Below are 24,885 nucleotides of genomic sequence, written 5' to 3'. Positions count from 1 at the left end.
ACTAAGGGGTCTGTTTCCATGCTGCATGACTCTCTATGACTCTTATAACTTCTGGCTTTGTGTGTTCCTGTTGGTATTCTGTTAAAAACTGGCAATTGCCTTCCTAAAAAAAAATAATATTTTATGCATTCAGACAAGGGATGTGGGTGTTACTGGCAATTTATATTGCCTGTCCCTAGTGCCTTTGACAAGATGATGGTGAGCTGGTGAAACTTGGGAGTTTGATTTTACCTTTAACATTCAAGGCTATTAAAATGTCATGAAATTGGTTACACGGCTGTGAGGCATCATGGATGATGGTGAGCTGCCTTCTTGAACTGTCTATTTTGTGTAAGTTGACCCAAAATCTGATCGAGAGCGAATTTCATGTTTTTGACTCCTTGGCACAGAAAGTACAGACAGGATGGTGAGTGGGTTTGACAAGGACTTGCAAGAGGTAGTGTTCCCATGCATCTGCCGACCTTGTCATTCTAGATGGTCGTGGTCATGGATTTTGAAAATAGTGTCTAAGGAACCTTCATGAAATTCTTGTAGATGGGACACACTTGCTACTGAGAATCAACAGTGGAGGGAGGTGCCATTGGTGGATCATAGGGAATGTAGGGATCATACCAGGCATATCATCTGCTTCTACTGGAATCCCTCTAAAGGCTGAACAATTAACTTAAAAGGAGGATGAAGTGTAGGGCAACTCTAATCATATTCTGGCTTATTTACATATTACTTGAATTCTGGTGTTTTTTTTTATAGATACCTGTTCTCAACAACTTGCTACGATATCTTCTACAATATGAGGACGACAAAAGACCTGGCCTTAAATTCTATTTAAATACCACAAAATAAAATTAAAAATCACATAACACCAGGTTATAGTCTAACAGGTTTATTTGGAGGCACTAGCTTTCGAAGTGCTGCTCCTTCACAACTAGCTGATGAAGCAGCAGCACTTCAAAAGCTAGTGCCTCCAAATAAACCTGTTGGACTATAGCCTGGTGTTGTGTGATTTTTAACTTTGTACACCCCAGTCCAACACCGGCATCTCCGAATCACAAAATAAAATGATCTACTTCATGTCCACAGCACAGGAACTGAAAGACCAATGAGCTTTGAAGCTGATTTTATGGATTAATTCAAACTGATACAACTGTATATTGCTTAGAATAGTGCTTATTCTATTTATGGCTGTGATGTAATTAAATGCTACAATGATTAGACACCGACTGAATCTCTGCCATTTGAATATTTTCTTCAGTCTATTGGCTGTAGCTCCATTCAGTATTGACATTTGGAGGATGGATCAATACTTCCATTTTTCACTTCATGTCTTCACCAAATTACTAATTTTCCATAAAAATAGGCTCATTGGTTCAAATATCGACTGAAAAGCCAAAGTAGATTGAAAGACCTTGATGCTATTCAGTCTGAATACTATATAAAGCAGTTATTTTTTGCGGAACTGCAGTTGATTGAAATGGATTACAAAATCATAAATATGCAAGTACAGATTTTTTGATGAACTGAAAATCAACATTGTAATTAAAAATACACATAAATACTCCTCAGCTAACGATCTAGACGAAACAGCACCTTCGAAACACAACATCCTGAAAAAGGTAGAAGGAAAATGAACAACTCTTCATTCAAAGAGTATGGATATAATCAAAAGATGTGTTGTATCTGTACTAAACATGCCTTTCCAGTCTTTTGGCACCTGTATTCTGATATTAAGCAGACTGCCTGAACAGATGGCAATGTTCCAAATTTTGTTCTGCTTTTTGCAGTTGTAAGGACCTATGGAAACTGCTGTGAAAGTTAACAATTACGATAAATTACAGTGGAACAATTATAATTTCATACATCAGGAAAGTAGCTCTCAAATCTTTACATCTGGAACATGGGTTCACCCTGGGCTGTATGTGTGTATGGATCAACTTGTCCCAAGCCAGGCAACTCCACCTCAGAAAACCTGGTCTTGCCTTCAGTCAATACTCCTTTATTGAGCAAAATTCACTTAACCAGTAGTATCTTTAACAATCACTTGTAAACATTTTGACACTTTAATATCTACCGTGCAGATAGACTAGTATAATCCCCAACACTGAAGTTTCTAAAAATATATTTAGTATTGCATTAGGAGATAATACAACTTGCCAGCTCTATTTGTTAAAATGCAGCTGTTTTGCATAACTTTATGACAATGACCAGTTGCCAATTGCTCCACGTTTTGTTAAAGCTTAGTGAAAAAATATTTTCATTGCCTAAGACTAAATCCAGAAAAGACCCGTGTGCTGTAACAAATCACTTTATCACTCCAGTATGACTTTATCATAACACCAAAGTAGCTTTATGACTTTTCACCCATTTCAAACACATAGAAAATGTTTTAAGGACTGTTCTAAAAAGAATGAATTCCCTTAAAGTAATGCTACAATTATTAGGAATTGATAGAAGAGATTAAATATTTAAAAGATGTGGCATCAGCAAATTTTCATGTGTGAAAAGGAACTCTGACTTGACATCACAACAAAAATATGTCTTATGAAAATGTTATTAATTTATTGAACTAAAAATATATGTTCCCTCAAAAGAAAATCAGATGTGTTTGTAGTAGAGAAATCTGAACACTGGTACTTCTTTCAAAAGACCATGCGTACTCATACCTCTTGTATCCTGATGTCAGACTCTGGATCCCAACCACATTTTCTTGCCATCCATCCTTCAATCCATTATTTTGCATTACATCATTTTCATTTGCTTAGTCTACTTCCTGGTATTCAGACAAAACATCACAAAGGGTGTTGATGGAAATAACAGCTAAATTGCAGATGGGCAGTGTAGTATGTCTGGTCTCTCTCACTCGTGTTTAGCTTTGTCTGTGGATATCTGCAACAGCACTGTCAAGTCTCAAAGCAACCAGAACTGTAGACATCCTGCATGTCATACTGAATATTTACGACAAGTCTAGCCATATACTACACCACATGAAAATCACACTCGTGTTTTTAGATTTAAAGCAAAAGTAAGTTAAAGCAAGAGTTGAGATTAGACATTACTAAAGTTCTAGCAAACAGGTGGCAATGTATTTCATATCTGAAACTGATGTAATGGAAAGTTATAAAGATTTGAATCATACTATATTCAATTTCATTAATGCTGGAAGCAAATTACTCTGAAAATCAACGTTCATTTAGAGCTTATTTCTGCTTTTAATGCCTGATATATTAGTTGTGGTAGAAAAATAAATTAACCAAGTATAACAAGTTATATAAAAGTAAATCTTTAACACTAATACCACTTGGTGCCAGTGCTTTAGTGAAAGCAGAGAGAATCAGCAGCATGCAACAGTACTCACTTCACTCCTCCCTTGCAGAAACTGTACAGGGATAAATTGAGTACAAACCCCTGAAATCTGCATTTATTCCTTTGATGATACTTTTATGCCTTTAATACAAGTTGGTAGTTTAAAGTTAATTTTATCTCGGTTTTGTGCCATTGGTGATCACACTGCTGGTTGTGCAAGTCCCACACTCATAGCAACGATTTTAAAGGATTCAATGAAGCTGTAGGACTGGTCAAAAACCTTTGAAGCAATTTAATGGGTATTTATTTTTGCAGATACAGCATTCAAGATCTGAAATATCATATCAAAAATTTCTAAGTATATTTCTGATATGGTTCTTGGCTGAAATGAGGTCCCCATTATTTTTTGCTTATAGTACTGACATCTGAATAGAAAAGCCCAGATCTCCATCTGGAGTTGCTATGACTGATTATTATGTTAAATCTATACTGTGTGTACTTTTACTATTGTTATCGGCTTTCTGGCAATCACTCACTGAAAAGTGTGATTTTACAACTAGGTTATATTGTCTTACTGGTCACGGGTTCTGTAGGTCCTTGTGTGGTGGATGAGCCCAATTCTCAAGATGCATCTCCAAGCCCACAATGGCAAGTGCTTCCAGAAGGTGCAATTGGTTCTTGGCCTGGAGATCATGGGCATTTCTTTCTCCTCTTCCTTTTCTGTACTTCCTCTTGCCAACGGGTGTTCTCAAAGAATTCTGTCCCTTCATACATGAGGTTCCTCGGAGATAGTTTCTTCTGACTGAGGCTCTTCCAGATGCCAAGTTGTACATACCAGCAGTTTAATGGTAATGTCCCTGATTAGTAATCCCAATTAAATACTCTGGGGACATGGATTCAAATCCAAGCAGAGCCTGGTGATGAAATTTAAATTTCATTAATAAAAATGCAGAATTGTCAGTTAGTCTTAGTAATGGGGACCATGAAACCAGCATTGATTGTCATTAAAATCCATTGGTTCACTAATGTCCTTCAGGAATGTTGGTGTCATATGTAAGCCAATGTGGCCAACTCCTAAGTGCCCTCTAAAACAGCAAAACAAATCAGTTAAAGGTTAAGTTGAGACAGGCAACACATGCTGGTCTTGCTGGTGATGCCCATTTCATAAGATAAAAAATTAGCTCTTCAGATTTTGAACTGTTTAAATTTAAGGCTTAGTTAAATGCTCAAAGCTCCAATCAAAAGCAAATGGAAGTGTTGTTACCATTTTGGAAGGAGGCAAGGAAAGCACCGGCTCTGTTCTGCAGCTGGAAAATATGTTGGTCGCCACATTCGCCGATCACATGGTGGGAACTGGCCTGTGAATCAACTTCTCAGGCAAGGGTGCAGATTGGAGTAGGTAAATATCGATGAATTCCTTTTAGCCACATATCCTACTCGCAATTGGACTTTTGGAAATCTTAAGACCTAGTGTTGCGAATTAAATGCTTTATACAGTTCTCTTTCCTGGTACAAGTTTTCTGAGGGGAATCCCTAAATTGGTATGTGCAAAGGCCCAGGATCAAATAGAGGGACACCAGACCACCACATTCTCAGATATGGAAGTGCAGGTACCAAAAGTGATGAAACCGGAAAGCCGTATTGCAGATGGACATTCACTTTTCTCAGGGAAGTAATGCCAGGAGCTCCCCTCCACACCCCTGCCATAATCACCCACCTCCTGAGACTTCAATGCCTAAATAACCTTATACTTGATGATTCTTGGAAAGCTAATCTCAACAAATTCTGAGCAAAAACCAGAGTTAGCTGACAGGCCGCAGCGAGTTTATTACCTCACTTCTTCATTCATACTGACAACCATGATGGGACGTGTTTCCTCAGGTACTGGCACAGCTCAGGTGAAGATGTAAAACTATATATAGCTTGTAAAGGCTAAATTAGTAATGTTCAGTTGTGACCTGAAACTTGACTTCATCTTGGGCGGCATAATGGCTCAATGGTTAGAACTGCTGCCTCACAGTGCCAGAGATCTGGGCTTGATTCCACTCTTGGATACTGTCTGTGTGGAGTTTGCATATTCTTGCTGTATCTGTGTTGGTTTCCTCTGGGTGCTCCTGTTTCCTCCCACAGTCTAAGGATGTGCAGGCTAGGTGGATTAGCCATCGGAAATGCAGAGGTACATGGATAGCAGTGTAAGATGTTGTGAGTCTGGACGGATGCTCTTCAGAGGTTGGTGTGGACTCAATGGGCTGAATGGCCGGCTTCCACACTGCAGAGATTCTATGAGTCTGGTTTCTTACAGGCATATTGTAATGTTGACCCATGGGAATGATGGGATATGCCACTCCTCACAGTTGCCACCTTCATGTTAATGCACATCAATAAATGACTTTGGTGCCAAGCTTTTCCACCTTCTGCCTCAAAGTCATGTCTACAGGGAGTTTTCTTCCCTTCCAGTCATGTCTGTTTAATCAACTGGTCTTTTACTGCTAGGAATGACTGATAATTAATTGAATGTTAAGGTACACTCAAAGCTTTCTGAATATTGTTCCCTTATGTCAATCCATTTCAATTGTTAATTCTTATAAGTGCCATTTAGATGCAATTACTTCCTCATATATATAAAAAAATTACAGGTTCAGTTTTCAACTGCAGTTGTGATTTTTTTTTCCAAATAGGTTAAGTGCTATTTACAGGTGACCTTTTAGGTGGAATTTGTATTAGATCTAAACCTTTTTGAACTGGCTTGGATCCGGAGTTTAAAATCACCTCCTACGTCTCCAAATGGTAGTATAATCTAATTCTAATATTGCTACTGGCAATAAATGGTGTTTATTCATCTGAAATTGCAGTTCCTATGGCAATATAGTAGCATACACAATTCCAACACAGGGAACACAATCTGGTTTGGTATTTTAAAATAAATAAACCCTGATCCCCTAACGCAGTGAAAAAGATTACCTCAAACATTTCTCTTCGACAGCTGTTTCTAATTTATATTCAATTCTTTGAAGGAGATGTCAGCCACAAATAAAATCCCGCATAAGATACATTTCTCCACAAATCTGGCAAGCATTGCAGTCCATTCAATCTGACAAGTTAGAAGACTCAATTCTTAGTTACAGCCAGAATGGAACCATCATACTCCACCCTAGTTAATCTATTTCCTTTCATAGCAACTTTGAACACATTCTTTGACAGACTTTATCTAAGTACTCTTTGAAGTTTTCATAGATATTATTAGAAGTTTCTTTATTCCAGGACAAATGAAATTCTTCCAGCATGTAATGTTGTTTGAGACTAATTCATTTTATACTGATTCAGTAGCTCAGTAGTGTGGTCAAAGACCAAGTAAATAGTTGAGAGTTAGAAACAACTGCCTCCACCGCTGTTCAGAATACATCAGCTGCGTGAAGATACTAGCAAAATGCACAACAAACACAGGCAAACTGTCTCTTTTAGTATTTTAATATTTGATAGTTACTATTTGAAAACAAATCGAAGGTTTATTGTTTCGTTTACCAGATGGTCCACACTGAGCTACGGTCTCTTAGAAATTCGTTTCTTGTTTATCACTGCTTAATTAATAAGAATGTGTCAGAATAGATTCTTTTCTGTACAGGAAATGGACAACTGTAGTGCATCTCAAGAGGAAGTAGGTGCAAAATGTTTTTCCTACCCTGAGCAATTTGCTTACCCTGAGCACACACTTGCACAGCCTTGCTCCTTGGTCAGGTCCGATGTCTGAACAGTGATGAGAATTTTGGAGTATATTCAAGTACATTCCTCACTACCACAACCAGCACTTTTGACCTGCAGTGTGGAAAGGGGAGGAAGGTGAGGAGCAAATTTTGAAAAATAAAAATGTTTGCTCCCTGCACTACTGCCAATGCTCTGTTATATGGATTCTTTGGACAAGCTCTTGTATCGGTTTCCACTCAAGATACCCAATGAACAAATAAATGGATGTACGGTGGGACCATCCCCTGTTAACATATTAACGCAGAGTTGTTGGGCCTCTACTTACTTAAAAGTGTATGCTTGTTACACCCAGATGAGAGAGCCCAGAAAATTCCAGGGAACAGAATAGTGGACAATCACCCTATTAGAGGCAGGACTTGCATTTTAGTTGGGACACTGAATTCAGCCTTGAATAGCGATAAGGACAGCGAGTTTGCCTCAGTTGACTAATTAGTGGCTAAAAGACACATTCACTGCCTCATTAGGAACAGGGAGTGGGAGCTCAACATTTGAAATTCTCTCCCCAAAAGGCTATGAAGACAAATATTTCTATATTTTTATTGGGTAAGGGAATCAAAAGAAATGTATAAACATGGATATACTGGAGTAAATTTACAAATCAGCATTAGTCTACTGTGATTGATGGAGCAGGTTCAAGGGGATGAATGTCCTACTGTTTTCTCCAGCTGTATTCTGCAAAATGCAAAGACTATCTGCATTGTTTCAAGCCTATCATCTTGTGATCTTCATTTTATATATGTATATATTGTTACTGTTTTATCTTTCTAGTGTCACACTAATTGGTTCTTTATTTTTGGTGGCTAATTTGTTGATTTAAATTTAGCAAGTGATAAATTATATTTCTCTTCTTAATTCAGTACAATTGCTTCTGAGGACTTATTTGATTTTTCATTGTTTTTCAATAAACCACTCAATTTGTTCCTCATTAGGTAAAACCAAATTGGACTTTGATTCATCCAGAACATCTTTGGATCACTTACTTTTGTTTGTTTTAAAACAAATAAGTTACCAACATCTAAGAACTTCCTGCCCCTTGAAAATAGAAATATTCACTTAACATGGTCAACACTTTAAAAATGCAAAACAATACAGCTTGTTGATCAAACAATCTGAAAATAGCACAACTGCTTTCACCTCAATTTGCTATTATTTCAAGGAAAACCAGATAGATTGAGTTATAGGCATGATACACTTACTGAATAATAGTAACCACAAAGTCAATAGAATATAATTGAGATGACAAGCATTTATAGACAATGTGAGTTAGAAAAATGAAGATTTGCATAATTCTCAGGTTTTAAATGACTTTTGAAATGTAAAAGTCAAAAGGTCAAAAGAATCGAGAGTGGTATTTGCAAAAAGTCAAGTGACTTTGGAAAAAAAAAATTTACAATAGAGATAAGAGAATGCTTAATGATTTATAATTGCCAGACAAACAGACAGACAGAAGTTTAGAATGAGCCTAGTGCTGAAGGTTGCCTAGCAACAGCCTCTGGATTTTGGTTTCTGTTGTGTCACAGACTTGGAACCTGTTCCCAAGCTGGAATAACCTGCTGAGAAGGAAAACATCTCCTCCTCCTCTCAGTCACAATATAACCTTTAAAGAAAATCTGTTGAAGAAATATTTCATTAAAATATTCTCTAGGTACTTGATAGTATTACAGGAATCAGAATCCTTGACCTTAGTCTGAATTTTGAACTTCAAATTCAATCTAAGACCTGGGTCCACATGACCTTTTATGCGAACTGAGGGTCTCTCATCAGTTAGCAACTGGCAATAACTGGATCTTGTTGACAGAAAGACAAAGGAACTGTGAGAAAATCATTTCATTCCACCCTTTTAGTCTGGACTCTTGATCAATGGGTATTTTCCTATTTATTCACTCATAATTGCCTGACAGAGCTGCATTGTCTTGTCCTGTCAGTGTATGAATCTGTGTGAGTTGGTATTAACAGTGATATAGTTAAGTCCTGCAAAGTAGCTGGATTGATAACCAATTGGACTACACATTTAAAACATTTTTGCTTCTTAAACAATTTCTTGGTGAGCCTAGTGAAAACTCTTTGTGCAAGTATAATTATCTTACTTTATCATCAAAATACTTTGGTATGGCTTATGGAATAGTAGGGCCAGATTTCTTGCACACTTCTCTTGTCAGCATCATGACAATGTGCACAAGATATATTAACTTAGTACAACATGCCATGTGAGTGCATCAGTGCCTCATTAAATATTCTTCCCAATGGTTTTTACATTTTTCCAATAATTAACTCCATTCCAGTTGAAGGCAATTTATTACTGACATACGAACAAATTACATCCACAATAAAACAAACCGTTGAGACAATTCCACCATAATTGTGCTCGATGTAGTTTGGGCCTATGAGAAATTGAGATTAAATGTTCAGGGCATCACTTCACAAGGACTGAACACAGTTCTCAATTTCAGTCCATTATAAATAACATAAATAATTTACAAAGTATTGTTTATTATAAGCAGGTTGGGAAAGAATGATATAATGTAGAATTATGTACGGTAGAGAGTGCAAGTCAGCGAAATACTTGATAGGGTAAATGACATCATCGGGCTGATTATCCAAGGTTGTGCTAACACCAGTTGGAGCTCACTTGTTGTCCATACACTTCTGCAATTTCATCATTGAGATATTACAATCAGTGCAACTGCAAGTTCCTGTCATGTGCCAGCTTCCACACGGTTAGATCAAAAACAAAATCTATCTACCACATGCTTGAAGCTCAGGTAGGGGGTTTGCTTCATGCAATTATTTGGTTCTGGATTAGTGGTGCTGGAAAAGCACAGCAGTTCAGGCAGCATCTGTGGAGCAGTAAAATCGATGTTTCGGGCAAAATCCCTTCATCAGGAATACAGACAGGGTGCCTGAAGGCACCACCCCTGCTCATGTTCCACCCCCATTCCCCCCACCACCACATCCATTCCAGTTACCGGCTCTGCCCCTACTCCCAGCTCCATACCCACACCAGATCCCAGCTCCCAGCCCTGCCGAGTTTTCACCAGCCCTCCAGACCTCCCCCTCACTAAGGACAAACGATCAGTCCTCAGCAAAGGACTCACCTTCATCCCCCTCTGCCCACGCATCAATGAATTTAATACACACCGTGACGTCGAACACTTCTTCCACCACCTCCGCCTCCGAGCTTACTTTCACAATCAGGACTCCCGCCCACCTTCTGAGGACCCCTTCGCCCACCTCCAACACACTGCATCCACCTGGACACCCCGTGTTGGCCTATTACCCACCCTCGACCTCTGCATCTCCAACTGCCGCCGGGACATTAACCGCCTCAACCTTTCTACCCCCCTCCCCCACTCCAACCTCTCACCCTCAACGCGCAGCCCTCCAATCCCTCTGCTCCAATCCCGACCTCACCATCAAGCCAACAGATAAAGGGGGCGCAGTGGTAGTCTGGCGCACTGACCTCTACACCGCTGAAGCCAGATGCCAACTCGAGGACACCTCTTCCTACTGCCCCCTTGACCATCACCCCACCCCCCATCACCAAACCATCATCTCCCAGACCATACAGAACCTCATCACCTCAGGAGATCTCCCAGCCACAGCTTCAAACCTCATAGTCCGGGAACCCCGTACTGCCCGGTTCTACCTCCTTCCCAAGATCCACAAGTCTGACCACCCTGGCCGACCCATTGTCTCAGCATGCTCCTGCCCCACTGAACTCATCTCCACCTACCTCGACACTGTCCTATCCCCCCTAGTCCAGGAACTCCCCACATGTTCGAGACACCACCCACGCCCTCCACTTCCTCCAAGATTTCCGTTTTCCCGGCCTCATCTTCACCATGGATATCCAGTCCCTCTACACCTTCATCCGCCATGACCAGGGCCTCCAAGCCCTCCGTTTCTTCCTCTCCCGACGTCCCCAACAAAACCCTTCCACTGACATACTCATTCGTTTGGCCGAACTGGTCCTCACCCTTAACAATTTCTCCTTTGAATCCTCACATTTCCTCCTGACCAAAGGGGTAGCCATGGGCACACGTATGGGCCCCAGCTATGCCTGTCTCTTTGTTGGCTACGTAGAACAGTCCGTCTTCCGTAATTACACCGGCACTACTCCCCACTTCTCCCTCCGCTACATTGATGACTGCATTGGCGCCACCTCGTGCTCCCGCGAGGAAGTTGAGCAATTCATCAACTTCACCAACACATTCCACCCTGCCCTTAAATTTACCTGGACTATCCCTGACACCTCTTCTCCTTCCTGGACCTCTCCATCTCCATTAATGACGACCGACTTAACACCGACATTTTTTTTACAAACCCACCGACTCCCACAACTACCTGGATTACACCTCTTCCCACCCTACCTCCTGCAAAAATGCCATCCCGTATTCCCAATTCTTCCACCTCCGCCGTATCTGCTCCCAGGAGGACTAGTTTCACCACTGAACACACCAGATGGCCTCCTTCTTTAGAAACTGCAATTTCCCTTCCCACGTGGTGAAAGATGCCCTCCAACGCATCTCGTCCACATCCCGCACCTCTGCCCTCAAACCCCACCCCTACAACCGTAACAAGGACAGAACACCCCTGGTGCTCACCTTCCACCCTACCAACCTTCGCATAAACCACATCATCCGACGACATTTCTGCCACCTCCAAACGGACCCCACCACCAGGGATATATTTCCCTCCCACCCCTTTCCACCTTCCACAAAGAGCATTCCCTCAGTGACTACCTGGTCAGGTCCACGCCCCCTACAACCCACCCTCCCGTCCTGGCACTTTCACCTGCCACCGCAGGAATTGCAAAACCTGCGCCCACACCTCCTCCCTCACCTCCATCCAAGGCCCTAAAGGAGCCTTCCACGTCCAAAGTTTTACCTGCACATCCACTAATATCATTTATTGTATCCATTGCTCCCGATGCGGTATCCTCTACATTGGGGAGACTGGATGCCTCCTAGCAGAGCACTTTCAGGAACATCTCTGGAACACCCGCACCAATCAACCGCACTGTCCTGTGGCCCAACATTTCAACTCCCCCTCCCACTCTGCCGAGGACATGGAGGCCCTGGGCCTCCTTCACTGCCGCTCCCTCACCACCAGACGCCTGGAGGAAGAACGCCTCATCTTCCGCCTCGGAACACTTCAACCCCAGGGCAACAATATGGACTTCAACAGTTTCCTCATTTCCCCTTCCCCCACCTCACCCCAGTTCCAAACATCCAGCTCAGTACTGTCCCCATGACTTGTCCTGCCTGCCTATCTTCTTTTCCACCTGTCCACTCCACCCTCCTCCCTGACCTATCACCTTCATCCCCTCCCCCACTCACCTATTGTATTCTATGCTACTTTCTCCCCACCCCCACCCTCCTCTCATTTATCTCTCCACCCTTCAGGCACTCTGCCTGTATTCCTGATGAAGGGCTTTTCCCCGAAACGTCGATTTTACTGCTCCTCAGATGGTGCCTGAACTGCTGTGCTTTTCCACCATCACTAATCCAGAATCCGGTTTCTAGCATCTGCAGTCATTATTTTTACCTTCATGCAATTATTTGCCAACATTTATCTTCTATTGAGATGTCAATCTCTGGCTGCTGAAACCGCCCACCTCTTCCACAGAAAGCTGGCCAGCTCCACACAACTGAGTGATCTTACTCAGAGAAAGTGGTATGGGAAATGGGAGAAAATGCATCAGACTGGGGCAACAAGTTCTTTGAAGGTCAGAGATTAGAATCTAATGCTGGATGGAAGAAAAGCAAATTCACTGAGATTAGAGTTAAACATATAATACCACAGATATTTAATTAGCCTGGCAGTTATCACCCTGCAACATTGACATTGTTCCTCTCCATAGATACTGCCAGATCAGCTGAGAATTATCAGCATCTTCCATTTTCATTTTAGATTTCCAGCATCATCTTTAATGGAACTGTTTTTCATTCCACCATGCCTGACCTGGGAATATGCTATTCCGAGACTGGTTATTCAAAATTGGTGCTCAGTTCTCCCCATATTGAGATGGCCTGAAAACTGTACTTCTAAAATAAATACATTAAATTGTAAACTATTCCACAATTATGAAGGAGAATTACAAAATTTCAGAAGTGTTGCATATTGTACTAATTTCCTTGAAAAGCTTCACTTCCTTTTCCCATCACACTTTTGTAGTACTTCCTTTTATGTAACAGTCAGATAGCTCCCCATTTCACACCTCCCCCAAAAGCTGATATGTGACCCAACTCCTATCTATGACACTGGCAGCAACCCACTCAGAACTTGAATGCTGTCCCATGTCCCTCATATGATTCCTCCCACCATATAATAACACAATAGAAGAAAAAGATAAGAGAAACTGACAATGTGAATCAGTATAGAGTCAGAGAACGCTGAAGAGCAAAGATGTGTAGCAGAGCAACAGAAATGAAACATAATCTAAATGGAGGTGAAGTGAGAGAATTAGACTGAAAGTTTAAAAGGGGCACAGGAGCAGAGAATGGGAACAGAGAGATGAAAATGAGTGGTCCTCTGACATACATGGCAAATAGAAAAGAGATGTTCTACAATGGGCCAGTTCTTCCAGTCAGCGGCAATAATGGGTGCATTGGCACTGCATAGAAAAAAAACATTCATGATCTTCCAATTGATAGTAGAAGCAGTGATGGGACTGTGCAGATATCTCATTGAAAGACCAACACATGTAGAGGGTGGATGAAGAAGGGATAAGCTCCTTTGTTAATTGTCATGACTTGCCCTATTCAGGCAATCTGAATTCGATGGTTGGTGGCACAATGAGTGGGTGGCGAGAGTGTGTGCTGGATAGGATCTGGGAAGTCAATGTGGGAGAAAGATTCAGATTAGTTTGGTGTGCAGGCATTCGGGCGCATGGTTGGATTGGGAAGAGGGGAGTACAGATGATGCCAATCACTGCGGCATGTGCGTCTAGTGCAGCCCAGGGTCATTGATCAAATAGTCTGTTAATCAGAATGCTCTAGGTTCAGCCATCAGGCACATAGATTAAATATCCTTTCAAATGGATGGTCTATGATGATTGTTGGTCTGAACAACTGCCTTTATTGTCTGAGTAGATTCCCAATGTGTTTCTTCTTTCTCACATTGTGTCAGAACTGATGTGAGTCTGTTGTGTTGAACCTGGCTAGAGACTGTTAGGGTGCTCTAAATTTTACAAGTGCTTAGTAGTGCCTCTCCTTTACCCAGCAGGCTCTGCTTGACCTCTGCACTTTTCTACTGGGACAGGCCATTCCATCCCAACATCCTGACCTCCTTCCTGATCAGTCTATGGCTCCTTTTCTAGTCTACCACAGGACTTGCTTCCTGACCTAACCTCTGACTGATGATAGGTCTTTTCCACACCCTTCCCAACCCAATGGACTTGCCTTTTCATCTGATCTCTTCCCTTGGATGGTGTGGTGAGTGAGTATGTGTGATTGTGAGGGTGCACAATTGTGTGAAAGCATGAGAGAAGATTGGTGTGAGAGACAGCAGGAGAATGAGAGCGAGAGAGAGAACACAAGTAAGAAGGAGAGCAAGAAATGGAGGAAAGGGAAGGAGGGAGGGAAAAGGAGAGCAAAGGAGAAAGAAAGTGGAGCGATATTAGAAAGAGTGTGAGAGCTAGAGAGAGAGAGCCGAGAAAAGAGAGCACAAGATTCAAGACTTTTGAATATTGGAAAGAGGGCAACAAGGTTGGGTGCAACAGGCAAGTTCATTGCAGGATCGGAAGATGTGGAGTAGACCCCTGTTCTGTAGCACTGGCTCATCATGGTTGAAGTAGCATTAACCAGCAGGATATTGTCAGGGTAATTATATAGGCAAGTTTGTATACCTGGCTGAGGTCTATGCCACTGAGCTCAGTGTCAGACACTTTTCCAAATTATCCCAGGAAGCAAACATTATCCTATCAGAAGTTTAAACGTCTTGGACAATTTAACTGCGTGTGTCCACGCCACAACTTTCATAGGGCATTGGAGTATTTCCTAATTCAAGTCCATATGTCAACAACACAAACACCAGAAAATCTGGGCCCATACATCACTCTCCTATGTTATGGTGCTACAGGTCCCGTTGCCAGCAGCTATTTAGTTAAAGCATTGTGATTCAGTACAGAATGATGAGAAGATTATGTCATCTTGCTTTTTTTCTATTTAGATGCACTTATGATTGTGTATGTGCCTAATACAAATTCTCTGTTCGAGATGGAGTGTGGTAACAGAACAGATTACGGTGACATAATTAACGTGGGTGGAAATACTGTTGCTTCAGGGTTGTTAAATTACATTTCATCAGGTTGCAGATTGATGCATACAGCTAGTCATTTTCAAACACTCATCAAGATTGAAAAAACGTTTCAACATTTTCAAGACTGGGACAATAATGGGCAGCTTTTCTCTGGAATCTAGAAAAATTGACCTAAAGACAGCAAAGAAACAGACACACAGAAGCAGAAATAGACTATTTGACCCTTGAGTCTGCTCCAGCATTCTAGATCATGTACAGCTGGTTATAACTGTAGTTCATAAAAAAGACTGTAGAAATACTTTACGCCTTGGAGACATTGTAATGCTTCCTTAATCTAGGTAAAAGGTAAGCATACTTAATGAGCATTTATGTTAAGAGCCCGATAATTGACCCAGACTTTCAGTTTTCCATCTTTCTTCTCTATGAGGACTACTGCAGAGGTGTATACTTGACAACTCTTCAATGACACCTTGATCCAAAAGACTTTTGAGAAAGTTTTCTAAGAAGATAACGAGCCAGGATTTATGATCCCAGATTTCTTCCCAGTAGTAAATGTGGGATCTGGTGGTAAGGTATCTTCCCTGTTCAGCCATCTTTAGTCATAATCCTATGGTTTACCAGGTCACAATACCCAATATCATCATTATTTTTCCAGAAAAGTGTCCCCTACTTGGTGAAAGTAAAAACAAGTTACCTCCGCTTGATATGTTCTAACTCATTAATATCCATCTATGAAACTAGCTTTCAGATGTCTCCTCCAGCTAGTCCACAATAGGAGCAAACTTAAGGACATCACTGGAAGTTCTTTGACTTTGAAACTGGCAATTTGAGTGGGTACCCTACCCTCCTCTCCTACAGTGACAAGTGTATTATTAAGTGGGAGAGCAGCGATATGTGGCACCTGAGGTTGTAGCAAGGCCTGATACTGAAGACATATGTCAGCTGCTGCCAACTTATTGAGAATATGATGGAGGAGCAAGAAAAGAAAAGCCCCGTTCCCTACTCCTCAAAAGGTCGGAGGGCCCTTTACAAACAGATACACCTTCAGTATTTAGAACAAAATCAAAGTCTCCTGAGCCGCATATGCGGTTTTCATAATGTGATTTTCATACCATTCAGCAAATATGCTTTCCAATTATGCCTGGATATCTTAACACATTCAACACCACAGGTATTCTCAACTTCATGACTCCCACTCGAGTATCCATTGGGTCATGGACAACCAGCAGCTCCAGGCTATGATTGAAGACAAATAAGGAGTACTTAATGTAGTCACGATAAGGCATATCTGAATAAAAGCAAAATACCACAGAGACTGGAAATCAAACACAGAGGAAGGTGGAGAAACTCAACATGTGTGGAGTTAACATTTCAAGTCCATATGGCATTTCTTCAGAACTACTGAAGGGAATATGGCCTCTGCAAATCACATACTCAGATAAGGGAAGAGATGAAAACTAGCTCATATCTCTCAGCAAGATGTTCACAGAGAAATTGTGACCAACGGTTAACACCTCTGCTCCCGTGCCAATAATGATGCTTCTATCTTGCCAAACTTTAAACTCATAGTAGGGCAAGCCCTATTGCTCTATACAACTCCAATCCTCCAACTGAAGGGATCTCGCCTTCCTGCCTGCCTCTTGGTGGGAGGCCTAACTAATTCATCATCCAGTGAAAGTGGAACACCATTGCACTGGATGGGCTGTCCATGCCTGGGTGGTCGTGGCCAGCCCTGTCATAATTGGAACACTTCTTGAGGCACCTAGTGGGTGGGATCAGCTATGAAGTTTACTGTGGAGATTGTACAGCAAGGACTGTGCATGCCTGTGCAATAATTTGTTTTGTGAACCTCTTCAGCACTGACAGACATTTCCCTCATTGTCTCTCTTTCTTGGATCTGGGAATCCAATCTTTCTCCATGATGTGTGTGATGTGATTTCACGCTTTAAAGAAAGACAATTGAAGTTTGTCACTATTAGGTCTCCTCACTTCCACCTTGAAGTTCCAATTCTTCACTGTTTCAGCCAGATAGTCCTTTTTGTCTCTGATCGATATGAAGGAGGATTGCAGGAAGATGAGAAAGCTTGACCATCTCCTGAGATTATGGAGACAAGGTTTTCAGTTCGGAATACATATTTATATTTGAGGAGTGTGTAAATAATGGAATGTATGGAACTGTTTGGAAATTTTCTGAAACAGGTTTACCTCATACTTTCATTGAAATGAAATTAACAGTGTTATGTTCCCTGGAGGTTTACCTGCTGTTAGCAAAATGTCAAAAAGACTTTTGAGAAAGTTTTCCAAGAAGATAATGAGCCAGGATTTATGATCCCAGAATATCAGAAAAATCTGGCTTTCAAAAGATTACGTGGTCTCTCTGCTAACAGTTGCCTAGCAGCCATTCTCGAGGAGAAAGTGAGGTCTGCAGATGCTGGAGATCAAAGTTGAAACTTTATTGCTGGAACAGCACAGCAGGTCAGGCAGCATCCAGGGAACAGGAGATTCGACGTTTCGGGCACAGGCCCTTCTTCAGGCCCTGAAGAAGGGCCTGTGCCCGAAACGTCGAATCTCCTGTTCCCTGGATGCTGCCTGACCTGCTGTGCTGTTCCAGCAATAAAGTTTCAACTAGCAGCCATTCTCAACTTGGCTTTCTATTTTACAGATCCAAGTAGTCATGAGAAAGAAACAACAGAAGCTGCAAATCTCTCTCTCAATTGAAGTTCTTCAGAACCTAAAAGTTTCCAAACATATACATTTTTGACTACATTTGATTACCCTGAAAAGCCAAAACGTGGCTATCATCCATTATTTGGATGCATCCTGATTTCAATCTGAATTGAAGTTCTTCCATCAGGAATTCAATTTCAACGACAGGGAACCTGATGCATCATGAGAAGCCATCACATTTTATTCCTTACTTTCAGACCCTTGGCTGACAAGAGTGTTCCTTTTTAAATCTTTTCCCCTTTCTTTGTAAACATCATCTTTGCAGAGAATGTTGTCATTTTGCATTGTATGAATACAACTGTGTTTAGAGTTGAGGGGATATATTCATAATTCTAGATTATAGCTTAGATTTTAACCAAGGTCTGACACTTGTTCTCAGAATAAGATTAGTGTTTTAATAAGTTGCTTATTTTGAGTTCATTCAAGCATTCATATCTCTTTTATTCTGAATAGTAATATAATAGAGAAGCAAATGACCATTTTGTTGATTGACTGAACACATCTATCCTGTTGGTGTGGCAGGTGAAGTGTTGACGTCTGTTCACAGTGCATTTCACTCATCTCGCCTTCAGCTTGCTTGTTTTTGTAAAACAGCTACTGTAGCTGTTATATATGCCAGTGTCAGTACGTCAAAGATCCACTGCAGACTTCCTAGCCCTGATATTGCCTGATGGCCTTCCCACATAAAGGACTGTGGAATGAGAGACCAGGAATACTGTTTCCTTTCTCTGTGACATCAAAGGAAAGCAGGTTGGCACCCTATTTCTGGATTTCGCCTAAAGGTCACATTTCTTACACCGATTTTTGAACGTCTAATGACGTAGGGACTGCTTTTGCCTCCCTTGTGATCATTGCCAATTTCATTTAGTATACCATTTGCCCCATTTAGGTGAGGCACCTTTCAACTTTCTCTATCGCCTTGCGATGCCAATGTTGTGGAATCCTGGCAATAGCATCAGAAATGCAAATTGAGATTGATGCACACAGACGGCCCAAGAGATCAAGGATTCGTTATTCAACTGGGATCAAATCTTTACAAACCTGAAGGGAAATTATGATTAAACTAAGAAACCGGGTATTTTATGTGGAATTAAGCCTGTGAGTCACACCTGGTTAAGGAAATCCTTGGTCTGTTTATTTCTTTGTCCACAAGACTTCTTTCTCACAAAAGGTCTCTTTCCTCTAGAGAAGGGCAACTCAACTGCTCAAACTGCCCTACACTTTAATTTTATTTTATTCAGTTACTGTAACTTAATTGCTGGAGGCTCCAATGCAGCTACCAGTGAATTTCTTGAATTCACTTCAATGTCATTACTTATTTGACATTGATTTAACATGTAACATGGTACTGTAGAATCACGGTTATGTGATTGGACTGGTATTACAAAGCCCTGGATTAATAATCAGGAGATAAGTCCAAATCCCACTGATGGAGTTGGGGGAATTTAAATTCATGAAGTAACATTGGAAGCAGGACCAGGTGTAGTCCAATTGGCACTTCAAGTCTCTTCTGGTTTTCACTAATTAACTTTAATAAAAAGCAACAATAGTGACGATGAAATTTCTGAAATATCATAAAAACTTACCTGGTTCACTAATTACTCACTGCCTGTAAGCGTGGCAGAGGCAGAAACTCTCAGAATATTTCAGAAGTATTTAGATCTACAGTAGTGATGCCAAGGCATGCAAGGGTTTGGGCCTGGTGCTGGAAAACAGGACGAGAATAGTTCGATACTTGTTTTTGATCAGTGCAGACTCGATTGGCTGAAGGGGCTGATTCTGTGCTCTACAATTTATGGTGAAGTAGTAATACACTTGAATTCTAGTTCTCTACAAATTGCTGGACAATTTGTGCTGCTCCTTCACTAAATCTATCATCCTTACTGGGTCTGGCTATATGCAAGCTCAAACTCATAGCAATAGGAATGGCCTGTCTAACTACTCAAATTGCCCCTTCTTAAAAGATGACCTGGTAGATAAAACAGTAGCTTTTAATCAACCTGTTCAGATACAATATGACACATGTCTAGGACAAGTATGACTTGAACCCAGGCCTCCTGGCCCAGAGGTAAGGACATTACCAAAGCCTGATAAGAGCCTTAAAATGAAGTTGTCATTTGCTGAGGTTAGTGAGGGAGCAGCACAACTTGTTCAGCAATTTGTAGGGATTGGAATTCAAGTATATTACTTCTTCACCTTAAATTGTAGAGATCTACAGCACTGAAACAGCCCCTTTGGCCCATCGATTCTCTGCTGGTCAAAAACAAGCATCTAACTATTCTCATCCTGTTTTCCAGCACTTGGCCTAAATCCTTGTACATCTGGGCATCACAACTGCACATCTAAATACTTCCGAAATTTTCCGAGAGTTTCTGCCTCTACCATCCTTACAGGCAGAGAGTTCCAGATTCCCGCTACCCTCTGGCTATAAAAGATATTTCCTCATATCTCCTTGAAACATTCTGCTCCTTACCCGTAATCTATGCTCCCTGGACATTGGTCGCTCCATCAAGAAGAAAAGTCTCTGATTGTCTACCCATTTCTGCTGCTCATAGTTTTATATGTCTCTATTACATCCCAGCTCAATCTGCTCGGCTCCACAACAAACCCCAGCTTTCCAATTTCTCTTCATAACTGAAGCTCTCCAGACCAGGCAATATCCTGGAAGATCATTTCTGCACTGTCTACAGTGCTATCATATCCCTTCTTTATTGTGGATTCCAGAACCACATATATTACTCCAGGTGTGATCCATACCATCGTTTATACAACCTAGCACAGCCTCTCTGTTCTTAAACTCTTATTAGCCTCAGCTAATAAAGGCAAGTATCCCATATGTCTTCTGAACCACTTCATCCACCTGTCCTGATATCTTAAGGGAATAATGAACAAGCACACCAAGATCTTTTTGTGCACTAATTATTCATCATTATTTTCCCATCAATTTTCAGGTCAACATTATAAAACATTCCAGTCATATTGTTATCCTTGCTGCAACACACACATAACGGGAAATATGATGAGACTATGCCACTGATATTGCTAAAGATATGCATATGCACATTTTTCTGATTAAATGCATTATCTTTAACATGTATTATGAAGCAGTCTCTAATTTTTTTTTTTACCTGTTGCTTCCAAAACATAACAAATTGATAGTCAGACTGATTGCTAATAGTGCTTATGGTATTAAAAATTGGAATTTGCACTAATTTTCACCCTAAAACAGCTGAGAAGACCAATTTTAGATTGGATTTTCTATTTATTAACCAAATTATATAAAACAAAAACAAAGTGTGAGAAACAAAGATGAATTATGAATGTAATACTGGCAAGAACTTCTTGCTGGTTTTGAAGAAATAAATATAGCTTTGAAACAATGTGAGATACAGTCAATACACATGCAAAAGGGAAATTCACAGCACTGGGAATACAGAAGGAGACTGTGATCAAATGGAAGCTTTTTCAAAGATATCTTTCTGTCCTGTATGACTTTATAATATAGGAGCATGTAGTTTGGGAAAGGTCAAATAATAAGGATATAGTTGCTTTACTTGGGAATATGTCTGCCACCATCTGCAGCTGACATCTGGAATCTGCATCAGCAAGCAGTTTATGTGGTTTGTGAATACACACTCTAAAATTGTTCCCAAAAGCATATGTTGTGAACTAGAGTCATTGTGATAAAAGACTTTACTTTCAATGGTGTGAAGTCTTTTCAGTGCCTTTAAAAACCAGACAAGTTTTGAAAAGCAGGTTTCAATAATCTATAAAACAATTCAAAACATACATGCCTTTCCGAACTTAAGTCTGGTAGCATTTCAGCAAGAAGATAAGCTCGCAATATTGCTGCTGCCTGATTTATTCAGCAAATATTAAACAATTACATTATCTACTTGGTAAGTGGATTTGTGGTAATGGGCACAAGGTAATTTCTTTTATGCTATGTTATGATAAATCATTTAATATATTAAAAAAACTCTATTCTTCCTTAAAGCTTTTCAACAAATGTAGTGTTCAGGGAAACACACACTTAGCAACATCTAATTGATCAACCCAAGATCAATAACAGAGACAAATAGTTTGTCTGAAAAACAGATCAGATGTGCATTTAATGGATTTAAGCCTCATTTAGGGTCCAGATTCCTCTTTTGATGTGACCTACATGGGCCTTTCAATTGATATTATTGAAATTAGTGGTGCCTTTTGGAGCTTTAAGCCTTTGGGGCTCAAGTAACATTTATGCTGAGTATATGTTAAAATTGAACAGAACTGGCATTGGTCCATGAGTAGTAAAAATCACTCAATATTTCTTTCTTTCATTGGGCATGGGTGTCACTGCTAAGGATAGTATTTGTTCTCCATCTATAATTGCCCTGGAGCTGAGTAGCTTGCTGGACCATTACAGAGGGCAATTAAGTCAACCAAATTGCTGTAGATCTGGAGTCACATATATGTCACATTGGGTAAAGACTGGAGATTTCCTTCCCTAACAGACATTATCAAGCAAAGAATGGCAATTTCATGGATACCATTACTCGGACTAGCTTTCCATTCCAGATATTTATTAGTATATTTAAATTCTACCAGTGTTTTGGTGGAATTTGAGCTCATGTTGCCAGATTTGTAGCCTTGGCCTCTGGATTACTCGTCCACTGATGATATCACTATGCCATGACCTCCCCACAAATGCTTCACATCCTATTAATTTCTCAGATTCTGTCATAGAATAACAGAAATGGCTACAGCACAGAAAGAGGCATTTTAGTCTTTAATGTTCATGCTGGCTCCCTGGAAGAACAATTCTGCTCATCCCATTCCACCACCCACTCACTTGTTAATATTTTTTTTTCGGGTTCTTACCCAATTTCTTTTTTAAAAGCCAGATTGAGTCAGCCTCCTTCATACTCGGGCACTCTATTCCAGACCCCAAACACTTACTGTAATGAATTATTTTTCTCAAGGACCTAGTTCTTGACCCTTCAACCAATAGGATTTATTTCTCTCTTTCTAGACCCCCTCACGAATTTCAGAATTCCTATCAAGTTATCTTTCAATAACCTTTTCTTTAAGGAGAAGAATCCCAGCTTCTTCAATCTATCTAAATGACTGAAGACCCTCAGTCTTTTAGAAACATACTGACACATATTTTCTGCATCCTGTCTAAAGCATTCATCTACTTAGAGCCAAAGAGCCATACAGCATGGAAACAGACCCTTCGGTCTAACCAAACCATGCCAACCATAATTTCAAGCTAACTAGTCCCACCTGCCTGTGCTTGGCCCATATCCCTCCAAACATTTATTTATTTATTCTTATTTATACTTCCTGATAAAATGTGTAGTGTCAAGAATGGGTCACAGTCACTGGAATTATGCCTGGAGGAAGTGGACTTCACCAAGTCCATGATTAAAAAGTTTAGAGGCATTCCATCCTCTGCTTGGCCAGGTTGCCCTGTAGATATTTAATGATAGTCGGCCCATGAAATGGCTCAGGATCATGCATGTCTATTTAACTTGCTCTTTCAACTGCATCCATTTATTTACATATTCTCTCAGTTTCTCTGTTCTTATACTCCCTTTTGAATCGTATTACATTTTTAATATTGTCTTTCCTCATTATTTTTGCAAATAAAAAAGCACTTTGTACTTCTCTTCAATAAATTTTATCTTCTGTTTGTTTACATCAGCCTGGCTCATGTTGTCTTGACAATCATCACTATCCTTCTTAGCTCACAATGGTTCCAATATATTCCAGAAGAGTGCTGTGAACAAAGTTCTTAATTTCTTTAAAATGTTTGTAATTGGTTTCACAAATGTTTAAGAAGGGTCTTCAGAAGCTTACATCAATTATAAAGGCACCAAATATAATTTTATTGAAGAAGAAGTAATCGTCAATGTGACCTGGTGACCATTGACCTGGAAGCAATGCCAACAGGAAGGTAGCTAAGATGCAAAAGCATGTCATCAGTTGAAGGAAAGCTGCAGCAGAGAAAAGAACAGAGTTAAACAGAAAGCTGAAAACAGGGTTACAGCAGGGATGTGAACTACTTAATTTTATCACTCCTGCTTCACTTTTGCCAAAGTTGATCAGACTGCTTAACAGAGTTCATTAAAGGAGTCAGATTAAATAATTTTTGGGAAACTCGTGCCATCAAGGCAGCCATGAACCTGGTGAATGAGGTTCTGCTCTTTGGTTCATGAATGCCTTTGAGGATCTGAGAGAGAGTCACTGTTGAACATAATGTCAGGATTGAATCAATTATGTGGACAAGCACACATACCAGAGCTGTGTTAGAGAACTTTGGAAAATATCTGTAGGGTTTGATATAAATGTTTGTGGTTTTTAAAATGTACTATTATCATATTCGTTATTAAACTTGAATTTTAAGTTTTTATTTCAAGTACTGTTTACTTATTTATTCATCTTTAATTTACATTACTTTAGATTCCTGCTAAAGCAAAAACCCTTCTTAGTAAATTCTTCAATTAAAGGTCATTTAGTAACTAAATATTTTGGTTTAAAGTTCCCACAAGGATCTTAACACAGGTTTAATGTCATTGCCATCTTTTGCAATTGTGCCCTCGATGTCAAAGTCTAGATCATTATCATAGGAAGAAAAGCAATGGTTCTCAGACTCATCTCTGGCAAAATTCCACTAGATACCTTCCTTGATAGGTAAAAACAATGACTGCAGATGCTGGAAACCAGATTCTGGAGTAGAGTGGTGCTGGAAAAGCACAGCAGTTCAGGCAGCATCCGAGGAACAGGAAAATCTTCCTGCTTGTTGGATGCTGCCTGAACTGCTGTGCTTTTCCAGCACCACTCTACTCC

At 40.4% G+C, this 24,885-nt stretch overlaps 1 protein-coding gene across 4 annotated transcripts in view; it reads right to left on the bottom strand.

Annotated features, from left to right (window-relative positions):
- gab2 (GRB2-associated binding protein 2) overlaps positions 1-24,885 on the bottom strand; it is a 317,736-nt gene that overhangs the window by 195,833 nt on the left and 97,018 nt on the right. For 2 of the 4 annotated variants that reach the window (XM_087988083.1, XM_043691670.2), the window contains exon 2: positions 6,998-7,113. The exons of the other annotated variants lie outside the window; for them this stretch is intronic. In XM_087988083.1, coding sequence (XP_087844209.1) covers positions 6,998-7,084 — 87 coding nt within the window. In that variant the 5' untranslated portion in view covers positions 7,085-7,113. The remainder of the gene's footprint in view (positions 1-6,997; positions 7,114-24,885) is intronic. 4 annotated transcript variants of the gene reach the window in all.

Source organism: Chiloscyllium plagiosum, unplaced genomic scaffold, assembly GCF_037043375.1.
Source record: "Chiloscyllium plagiosum isolate Xiang-an unplaced genomic scaffold, Cpla_swu_hap1 HiC_scaffold_6, whole genome shotgun sequence".
NCBI classification, from domain to species: Eukaryota; Metazoa; Chordata; class Chondrichthyes; order Orectolobiformes; family Hemiscylliidae; genus Chiloscyllium; species Chiloscyllium plagiosum.
This window is presented reverse-complemented; position numbering and strand designations above follow the sequence as displayed.